Source organism: Prorops nasuta, unplaced genomic scaffold (assembly GCF_024137725.1).
Source record: "Prorops nasuta isolate Cenicafe-Biocafe unplaced genomic scaffold, Cenicafe_Pnas_1.2 PNAS00008, whole genome shotgun sequence".
In the NCBI taxonomy this organism is placed as follows: domain Eukaryota; kingdom Metazoa; phylum Arthropoda; class Insecta; order Hymenoptera; family Bethylidae; genus Prorops; species Prorops nasuta.
In genome coordinates, this window is record NW_027116805.1 from 5,476,440 (window position 1) to 5,487,594 (window position 11,155).

General features: G+C 38.4%; 1 protein-coding gene across 5 annotated transcripts; it reads left to right on the plus strand.

Annotated features, from left to right (window-relative positions):
- The first annotated feature begins 9,131 nt into the window (after positions 1-9,131).
- LOC136775353 (protein CASC3-like) lies at positions 9,132-11,154 on the plus strand. 5 transcript variants are annotated; one of them, XR_010822922.1, is made up of 4 exons: positions 9,132-9,739; positions 9,838-10,047; positions 10,158-10,517; positions 10,599-11,154. XR_010822922.1 is itself a non-coding variant. In XM_066730047.1 (4 exons), exons 1-4 carry the CDS (start codon positions 9,737-9,739, stop codon positions 10,627-10,629), a joined length of 621 nt encoding a protein of 206 aa, XP_066586144.1. In that variant the 5' UTR covers positions 9,132-9,736; the 3' UTR covers positions 10,630-11,154. The 5 variants fall into 5 exon arrangements, 4 of the variants coding, with proteins under 4 accessions (XP_066586144.1, XP_066586143.1, XP_066586142.1 ...); XM_066730047.1 differs by having other exon boundaries at positions 9,838-10,064; XM_066730046.1 differs by having other exon boundaries at positions 9,136-9,515; positions 9,838-10,517; positions 10,599-11,150.
- The last annotated feature ends 1 nt before the right edge of the window (position 11,155 follows it).

Below are 11,155 nucleotides of genomic sequence, written 5' to 3' on the forward strand. Positions count from 1 at the left end.
AATAAAATTCGCGTCGCGCAGTGCCATTGAAAATCCGAGATTTGTAGTGTCAGTCGAGAAGTGTTCGTCGCGGTGTGCGGTTGTCCCGTGTAGTATACGTTAAAATAAAATTCGCGTAGCGCAGTGCCATTGAAAATCCGAGATTTGCAGTGTCAGTCGAGAAGTGTTCTTCGCGGTGTGCGGTTGTCCCGTGTAGTATACGTTAAAATAAAATTCGCGTAGCGCAGTGCCATTGAAAATCCGAGATTTGCAGTGTCAGTCGAGAAGTGTTCGTCGCGGTGTGCGGTTGTCCCGTGTAGTATACGTTAAAATAAAATTCGCGTCGCGCAATGCCGTTTGAAAAATCCGAGATTCTTAGTGTCAGTCGAAAAGTGTTCGTCGCGGAGTGCAGTTGTCCTGCGTAGTATACGTTAAAATAAAATTCGAGTAGTGCAGTGCGGTTTTAAAAATCCGAGTTTCATAGTGTTAGTCGAGAAGTGTTCGTCGCGAAGCACGGTATTCCCCCGTAGTATACGTTAAAATAAAATTCGCGTCGCGCAGTGCCATTGAAAATCCGAGATTTGTAGTGTCAGTCGAGAAGTGTTCGTCGCGGTGTGCGGTTGTCCCGTGTAGTATACGTTAAAATAAAATTCGCGTAGCGCAGTGCCATTGAAAATCCGAGATTTGTAGTGTCAGTCGAGAAGTGTTCGTCGCGGAGTGCAGTTGTCCCGTGTAGTATACGTTAAAATAAAATTCGCGTAGCGCAGTGCCATTGAAAATCCGAGATTTGTAGTGTCAGTCGAGAAGTGTTCATCGCGGTGTGCGGTTGTCCCGTGTAGTATACGTTAAAATAAAATTCGCGTAGCACAGTGCCATTGAAAATCCGAGATTTGCAGTGTCAGTCGAGAAGTGTTCGTCGCGGAGAGTGGTTGTCCCGCGTAGTATACGTTAAAATAAAATTCGCGTAGCGCAGTGCGGTTTTAAAATTCCGAGATTCGTACTGTCAGTCGAGAAGTGTTCGTCGCGGAGTGCGGTTGTCCCGCGTAGTATACGTTAAAATAAAATTCGCGTCGCGCAGTGCCATTGAAAATCCGAGATTTGTAGTGTAAGTCGAGAAGTGTTCGTCGCGGTGTGCGGTTGTCCCGCGTAGTATACGTTAAAATAAAATTCGCGTAGCGCAGTGCGGTGTTAAAAATCCGAGTTTCGTAGTGTCAGTCGAGAAGTGTTCGTCGCGAAGCACGGTTGTCCCGCGTAGTATACGTTAAAATAAAATTCGCATAGCGCAGTGCGGTTTTAAAAATCCGAGATTCGTACTGTCAGTCGAGAAGTGTTCGTCGCGGAGTGAGGTTGTCCCCCGTAGTATAGGTTAAAATAAAATTCGCGTCGCGCAGTGCCATTGAAAATCCGAGATTTGTAGTGTCAGTCGAGAAGTGTTCGTCGCGGAGTGCAGTTGTCCCGTGTAGTATACGTTAAAATAAAATTCGCGTAGCGCAGTGCCATTGAAAATCCGAGATTTGTAGTGTCAGTCGAGAAGTGTTCATCGCGGTGTGCGGTTGTCCCGTGTAGTATACGTTAAAATAAAATTCGCGTAGCACAGTGCCATTGAAAATCCGAGATTTGCAGTGTCAGTCGAGAAGTGTTCGTCGCGGAGAGTGTTTGTCCCGCGTAGTATACGTTAAAATAAAATTCGCGTAGCGCAGTGCGGTTTTAAAAATCCGAGATTCGTACTGTCAGTCGAGAAGTGTTCGTCGCGGAGTGCGGTTGTCCCGCGTAGTATACGTTAAAATAAAATTCGCGTCGCGCAGTGCCATTGAAAATCCGAGATCTGTAGTGTCAGTCGAGAAGTGTTCATCGCGGTGTGCGGTTGTCCCGTGTAGTATACGTTAAAATAAAATTCGCGTAGCGCAGTGCGGTTTTAAAAATCCGAGATTCGTACTGTCAGTCGAGAAGTGTTCGTCGCGGAGTGAGGTTGTCCCCCGTAGTATAGGTTAAAATAAAATTCGCGTCGCGCAGTGCCATTGAAAATCCGAGATTTGTAGTGTCAGTCGAGAAGTGTTCGTCGCGGAGTGCGGTTGTCCCGCGTAGTATACGTTAAAATAAAATTCGCATCGCGCAGTACCATTGAAAATCCGAGATTTGTAGTGTCAGTCGAGAAGTGTTCGTCGCGGAGTGCAGTTGTCCCGTGTAGTATACGTTAAAATAAAATTCGCGTAGCGCAGTGCCATTGAAAATCCGAGATTTGTAGTGTCAGTCGAGAAGTGTTCATCGCGGTGTGCGGTTGTCCCGTGTAGTATACGTTAAAATAAAATTCGCGTAGCACAGTGCCATTGAAAATCCGAGATTTGCAGTGTCAGTCGAGAAGTTTTCGTCGCGGAGAGTGGTTGTCCCGCGTAGTATACGTTAAAATAAAATTCGCGTAGCGCAGTGCGGTTTTAAAATTCCGAGATTCGTACTGTCAGTCGAGAAGTGTTCGTCGCGGAGTGCGGTTGTCCCGCGTAGTATACGTTAAAATAAAATTCGCGTAGCGCAGTGCGGTGTTAAAAATCCGAGTTTCGTAGTGTCAGTCGAGAAGTGTTCGTCGCGAAGCACGGTTGTCCCGCGTAGTATACGTTAAAATAAAATTCGCATAGCGTAGTGCGGTTTTAAAAATCCGAGATTCGTACTGTCAGTCGAGAAGTGTTCGTCGCGTAGTGAGGTTGTCCCCCGTAGTATAGGTTAAAATAAAATTCGCGTCGCGCAGTGCCATTGAAAATCCGAGATTTGTAGTGTCAGTCGAGAAGTGTTCGTCGCGGAGTGCAGTTGTCCCGTGTAGTATACGTTAAAATAAAATTCGCGTAGCGCAGTGCCATTGAAAATCCGAGATTTGCAGTGTCAGTCGAGAAGTGTTCGTCGCGGAGAGTGTTTGTCCCGCGTAGTATACGTTAAAATAAAATTCGCGTAGCGCAGTGCGGTTTTAAAAATCCGAGATTCGTACTGTCAGTCGAGAAGTTTTCGTCGCGGAGTGCGTTTGTCCCGCGTAGTATACGTTAAAATAAAATTCGCGTAGCGCAGTGCGGTGTTAAAAATCCGAGTTTCGTAGTGTCAGTCGAGAAGTGTTCGTCGCGAAGCACGGTTGTCCCGCGTAGTATACGTTAAAATGAAATTCGCGTAGCGCAGTGCGGTTTTAAAAATCCGAGATTCGTACTGTCAGTCGAGAAGTTTTCGTCGCGGAGTGCGGTTGTCCCGCGTAGTATACGTTAAAATAAAATTCGCGTCGCGCAGTGCGGTGTTAAAAATCCGAGATTTGTAGTGTCAGTCGAGAAGTGTTCGTCGCGGAGTGCGGTTGTCCCGCGTAGTATACGTTAAAATAAAATTCGCGTCGCGCAGTGCCATTGAAAATCCGAGATTTGTAGTGTCAGTCAAGAAGTGTTCGTCGCGGTGTGCGGTTGTCCCGCGTAGTATACGTTAAAATAAAATTCGCGTAGCGCAGTGCGGTTTTAAAAATCCGAGTTTCATAGTGTTAGTCGAGAAGTGTTCTTCGCGGTGAGCGGTTGTCCCGTGTAGTATACGTTAAAATAAAATTCGCGTCGCGCAGTATCGTTAGAAAATCTGTTTTTCGGGAATGAATAACGTCAGGGTCTCCATCTCCATCTCCATCTTTATAGTCATCATCAACGCCATCAACAACGCTATCCCCATCGTCGGTATTATTGCAAAACATATCTGGATAATTACTGGGAATTCGCCGAATGAGTGAGTCCCGCGGGTAAAACCGTGGAAATTTTTTGTTATTAACTGAAGAATGACCGAAGACCTACCGATAGGTTGTATTTCGTCTTTCTTCGGTTAAAATCATTTCTTATTTTTATTTTCATATTATTTCTGATCCTCCATTGCGTCTATTTATATTTAACGCCCATTTTCTGTATTTCATTTAGGTTTAGATTTGCGTATGTAAGCTCTTTAGCTATGCGAATTAGGTAGGCATTATAGTTTTCGGTATTAGGCAGGTTATCATTTTCAGGTTTCTTATTTCCTTTAAAATTAAATGGATTCACCTCAACATCATTCTCCACGGAGTTTCTATCTTTTGACATGTCCAGTTCAACTAATAAAGGCACATCTTAATTGAATTAACGTTCACTCTCAACGGAAAAAAGTTTCTCAATTAATAACTAGAATCAAATACCATTTGCTCTTTTTTTTTTACTCATATATTTTTGGTAGAATTTTTGTATTAAATACCATTTTTGCCAGTTCTTCAAATTCGTAATTATAAACTGAAATACGGAAATATTTTCATTGAAAATTCTTCCCTATTTCAGGTTAAATACTCATTTTTTCAAATTGTACTAACTTTTATTTTTTTCAGGTGGAGTGGGAGAGGACTATTCCTAGTGGCAAAACTGTCCAATATCGATATAAATTCAATAACGAATCGGTATCAACCCTGTTCCACTTTCTTCCATGGTTGGAGAAAGGCAAACCATCATTTGGAGTCAAACCGTCATCGGAGGTGGACGTACTGGCAAATATCATAATTATCTTTCTATTTTCAATACTTGTTTTATTTTTTTTTAAGTTTTAGGTGGGACAAGTATAAGGCAAGGCTGTCAACGAGTAGGGCTTAATTACCAGTCCGTTTACTTAAGTCCACATTTATTTAAATAATTTCAAGGATAGATAAATTTAATCTTATTATTTTCATTCATTGTTATTTCGAGTACAGATGTTTATTGATAAGTGGACTCTCGAGTGTCAACTGGCTCAGGCTGATCCTCCTTCAGTGGCTAACAACCCTTACTTACTTTGTCCTTGTGGACTCTCGACGTTGGCTCATTAAGTTCACCTAATAGGGGTCCATCTTTATTGATGTGTAAATCGTTTCCTCGACGTAGTAGTTCTTCGTGTGACAACTCGGATCCACACCAAGGGACAAAGAAAGTAAGGGTAATTAGTCACTGAGGAGAGTATCAGCCGTGATCTGGTCGACCTTTGTGTGAATTAACATTCACGCTCGAGAGGAGGAAGCTTCTCAACTAACCGCTGGAAAGAAGTAACAATTTTGTTAGCTTCTCTGTTCATTCACTTTTTGTAGCATGCTTCATTAATTTATATCTTTGTCTGTCCTTGAAATTCCCAATTAGAATCTGAAATGTGGAAATATTTTCCTTGAAAATCCTTCCACATTTCGGGTTGAATACTCGTTTTTTCAATTTTATTTTTGTTTTCTTTCTGTTTCAGTTGGAGCGGGAGAGAGCCATGGATAGTGACCGCATTTTTCCAATATCGAGATAAATCCAATACTAATCATGCGCCATTGCCATCCTGGGTTGGACCAAGTCAAACCCTCACTTGGAATCGGGACATCATCGGGGGAGGACGTACTGGCAAATAATTTATTTTTTTATTTCTCATACTTGTTTAATTTGTTTTATGTTTTAGGAAGGACTCTTGTAGGACAAGGCTGCCAAGGAGTAGGGAGTACACACTGTCCGTTTACTTAAGTCCATATTTATTTAAATAATTTCAAGGATAGATAAATTTAGTCTTATTATTTTCATTCATTGTTATTTCGAGTACAGATGTTTATTGATAAGTGGACTCTCGAGTGTCAACTGGCTCAGGCTGATCCTCCTTCAGTGACTATCAACCCTTACTTACTTTGTCCTTGTGGACTCTCGATGTTGGCTCATTAAGTTCACCTAATAGGGGTCCATCTTTATTGATGTGTAAATCGTTTCCTCGACGTAGTAGTTCTTCGTGTGACAACTCGGATCCACACCAAGGGACAAAGAAAGTAAGGGTAATTAGTCACTGAGGAGAGTATCAGCCGTGATCTGGTCGACCTTTGTGTGAATTAACATTCACGCTCGAGAGGAGGAAGCTTCTCAACTAACCGCTGGAAAGAAGTAACAATTTTGTTAGCTTCTCTGTTCATTCACTTTTTGTAGCATGCTTCATTAATTTATATCTTTGTCTGTCCTTGAAATTCCCAATTAGAATCTGATATGTGGAAATATTTTCCTTGAAAATCCTTCCACATTTCGGGTTGAATACTCGTTTTTTCAATTTTATTTTTGTTTTCTTTCTGTTTCAGTTGGAGCGGGAGAGAGCCATGGATAGTGACCGCATTTTTCCAATATCGAGATAAATCCAATACTAATCATGCGCCATTGCCATCCTGGGTTGGACCAAGTCAAACCCTCACTTGGAATCGGGACATCATCGGGGGAGGACGTACTGGCAAATAATTTATTTTTTTATTTCTCATACTTGTTTAATTTGTTTTATGTTTTAGGAAGGACTCTTGTAGGACAAGGCTGCCAAGGAGTAGGGAATACACACTGTCCGTTTACTTAAGTCCATATTTATTTAAATAATTTCAAGGATAGATAAATTTAATCTTATTATTTTCATTCATTGTTATTTCGAGTACAGATGTTTATTGATAAGTGGACTCTCGAGTGTCAACTGGCTCAGGCTGATCCTCCTTCAGTGACTATCAACCCTTACTTACTTTGTCCTTGTGGACTCTCGATGTTGGCTCATTAAGTTCACCTAATAGGGGTCCATCTTTATTGATGTGTAAATCGTTTCCTCGACGTAGTAGTTCTTCGTGTGACAACTCGGATCCACACCAAGGGACAAAGAAAGTAAGGGTAATTATTCACTGAGGAGAGTATCAGCCGTGATCTGGTCGACCTTTGTGTGAATTAACATTCACGCTCGAGGGGAGGAAGCTTCTCAACTAACAGCTGGAAAGAAGTAACAATTTCGTTAGCTTCTCTGTTCATTCACTTTTTGTAGCATGCTTCATTAATTTATATCTTTGTCTGTCCTTGAAATTCCCAATTAGAATCTGAAATGTGGAAATATTTTCCTTGAAAATCCTTCCACATTTCGGGTTGAATACTCGTTTTTTCAATTTTATTTTTGTTTTCTTTCTGTTTCAGTTGGAGCGGGAGAGAGCCATGGATAGTGACCGCATTTTTCCAATATCGAGATAAATCCAACACTAATCATGCGCCATTGCCATCCTGGGTTGGACCAAGTCAAACCCTCACTTGAAATCGGGACATCATCGGGGGAGGACGTACTGGCAAATAATTTATTTTTTTATTTCTCATATTTGTTTAATTTGTTTTATGTTTTAGGAAGGACTCTTGTAGGACAAGGCTGCCAAGGAGTAGGGAGTAAACACTGTCCGTTTACTTAAGTCCATATTTATTTAAATAATTTCAAGGATAGATAAATTTAATCTTATTATTTTCATTCATTGTTATTTCGAGTACAGATGTTTATTGATAAGTGGACTCTCGAGTGTCAACTGGCTCAGGCTGATCCTCCTTCAGTGACTATCAACCCTTACTTACTTTGTCCTTGTGGACTCTCGATGTTGGCTCATTAAGTTCACCTAATAGGGGTCCATCTTTATTGATGTGTAAATCGTTTCCTCGACGTAGTAGTTCTTCGTGTGACAACTCGGATCCACACCAAGGGACAAAGAAAGTAAGGGTAATTATTCACTGAGGAGAGTATCAGCCGTGATCTGGTCGACCTTTGTGTGAATTAACATTCACGCTCGAGGGGAGGAAGCTTCTCAACTAACAGCTGGAAAGAAGTAACAATTTCGTTAGCTTCTCTGTTCATTCACTTTTTGTAGCATGCTTCATTAATTTATATCTTTGTCTGTCCTTGAAATTCCCAATTAGAATCTGAAATGTGGAAATATTTTCCTTGAAAATCCTTCCACATTTCGGGTTGAATACTCGTTTTTTCAATTTTATTTTTGTTTTCTTTCTGTTTCAGTTGGAGCGGGAGAGAGCCATGGATAGTGACCGCATTTTTCCAATATCGAGATAAATCCAACACTAATCATGCGCCATTGCCATCCTGGGTTGGACCAAGTCAAACCCTCACTTGGAATCGGGACATCATCGGGGGAGGACGTACTGGCAAATAATTTATTTTTTTATTTCTCATATTTGTTTAATTTGTTTTATGTTTTAGGAAGGACTCTTGTAGGACAAGGCTGCCAAGGAGTAGGGAGTAAACACTGTCCGTTTACTTAAGTCCATATTTATTTAAATAATTTCAAGGATAGATAAATTTAATCTTATTATTTTCATTCATTGTTATTTCGAGTACAGATGTTTATTGATAAGTGGACTCTCGAGTGTCAACTGGCTCAGGCTGATCCTCCTTCAGTGACTATCAACCCTTACTTACTTTGTCCTTGTGGACTCTCGATGTTGGCTCATTAAGTTCACCTAATAGGGGTCCATCTTTATTGATGTGTAAATCGTTTCCTCGACGTAGTAGTTCTTCGTGTGACAACTCGGATCCACACCAAGGGACAAAGAAAGTAAGGGTAATTATTCACTGAGGAGAGTATCAGCCGTGATCTGGTCGACCTTTGTGTGAATTAACATTCACGCTCGAGAGGAGGAAGCTTCTCAACTAACAGCTGGAAAGAAGTAACAATTTCGTTAGCTTCTCTGTTCATTCACTTTTTGTAGCATGCTTCATTAATTTATATCTTTGTCTGTCCTTGAAATTCCCAATTAGAACCTGAAATGTGGAAATATTTTCCTTGAAAATCCTTCCACATTTCGGGTTGACTTCTCGTTTTTTCAATTTTATTTTTATTTTCTTTTTGTTTCAGGTGGGGCGGGGCCGCCTCCCTCCCCGAGGTGTGCCACCTTGTCGTGGTGGGGAGGCTCACCTCTACAAGATTTCTTCCGACTGAGTGAATGATATGAATTCATTTTCTAGTTCTTTGGGAATCTTGTAGAGGTGCTAAGAGCACACCACACCATTACTGAAATATAACTTGTTACACCTATTGCATGTAATTTAATAAATATTCCTAAATTTTTTTGCGTACTCGTTGAATTCTTTGTAAAATTATATGCATAATACTACATTGATATAATATAAGAATGAATTTCGTAATAATAGAATATATTGTAACGTTAATTTTTTGTATATAAGCATTATAAATAAAAATTTATTTCTTAACACCCTTGGCAAATTATAATTGATCATAAGGTGGTATCATTTGATCAGATATAAACTAATTGGATGAAATAATTTATTAGGAAAAGGTTTTTCATTGAGAAGCAAAGATTTTAGGATAGACAGAGAGGTCTGAATATACTGTACAGAACGCCATAATCTGGCAATGCCTGTACTACCGACTAGTACCGACCGACCGACAGTCCCAAACAAAACTCCCAAGGCAAGAAGTACCGACTTCCGTCAGCTCCAGTGCCTCCAGTCAGCTCTAGTTGTCTCCAGTTGTCTCTAAAGACTAAAGACTCTAAAGAGTCTAAAGACCCCGATCTAAATTTTCAGTCTAGTCTGTCTGGTGACTGGTCTATGCTCGAAATTTGCTTGGTTTAAAGAACTATTAACTTTATCTAGTAAAAACATCATGAAGCAAGTTGAAATGTAAAGGAATCGATCTTGTATATTGCATTTTCTTGAAAAAGTATCGACTATCGAGTGAAGTTAGTTGAATATTCAATAATCAATTTCCCGAAGTGTAGAGTGTATGTACGCGTAAATGTTATGATTATTTGGTTAGGTTTTCCAGTGTTTATCATCAACGACAATTTATTCAAGATTATTTTTCGTTAGATAAACTTAATTAGACAGTGTAAATCTATTCCTATTTCATTCCTATATTTATTAAGAATCTTAGAATCGTTATTTTTAATTATGTAAATGAATCAGTATCTCTTCCATTGTATATTTCTACTGGGTGTAAAACATGGTATTTATTTAGCATAGAGTTGTGTTTGTTTATTAAACTTTTTGTTTTTAATATTATTAATCTAATAAATGAAATTTTATTTATGATTTTTTATACAGGAGCAAACAAAAAATAATTCCTTAAAAATGAATATTAATGATGGGCCAAATATTAGTAATATCTCTTTAACAAATCATATACAAGCAAGAAATGCAAGATTAATTAATCAAAACGAAAGTATTAATTTCATTTATGGTGACAACTCTACTGAATCTATGTTAATTAAACAAGAAAACAAAGAGCATCTATCCACAAACCAAAGTGAAGATGTAAATAATTTTGCATGGTACACAGATAATTCTTACAGCTGGTATCAAGAAAGTTCAAATGATATTGCACCTAGTTCACAATCTAATTGGTACTATTCTACATTTAACAGTATAGTTCTGGAATCTATTAAAAGTAGCCTATATAGTAAGTCCAATCAAAATAGCATCAGTAATCATGAAATGTATAAGAATATGCAAACCAGAAAATTGGGCTCCTTTTATAACAAAAGCTTAGATACAGATAATAAAAAAGCAAGCTGGTACTATCACAGAACAGGTGATAAACCAAGTAAAAGAAGTAAAGTGAAAATGAGTAATAGAAATTTTTACATGGAAGTTAAAGAAGATAAATGGTGTCACGATAAGTATAATGATACTGTTCAAGCTCCAAAAAGTCGAGAGGAGATTATAGAAACTTATGGCTATGATATTAGATCTTGTGAAAATCCACCAAATAATATTAAAATGAGGTAAATATTAGTGACTTTTTTTTAGAAATATTCTATAGTATTCCTAACTTGCATAAATAAATTTATAAAATCTATTTTCAGATATAAACAATTACCAGATAAATCTATTTAGCTGATTATATTTTCATTTACCTATACCAATCAATAACAGTTTGTGTTTCCTTTGATTCTTTATTTTAATAATGATTTTCTGACTCTCTGCATTGAAAAATGGGAAAGACTGTTATTTATTTTTTAAATCATTTAAGAAATCAAAATCACACAAGTAGACTTTGCACACAAAATTTGTATTGTCAGGTGCTATCTATTTAAATTTTATTCTTAGATAAGCAAGTTCCTTTTTGTATTCAGATATAGATTATGCATTTCTTTAGCCCCTTTAATTTTAATTAATACAAGTTACTATTATCTATAATAAATAATAGAACCTAATTATTTTTAATTATTTCTTAATTTCACTGTGGTTATATTACTCTTTGATGGAAAGAATGAAAATATTAAATTTAATTGGTGTTTTGATTAATAGTTCTATTTTATCAGCACCTATTAAAGCAGAAAAAGAGGTAACCATGGTATCATAATATGTTAAATTGAATTAACACAAAAATGTGACAGCTTTTTTATAATACTGTATTACT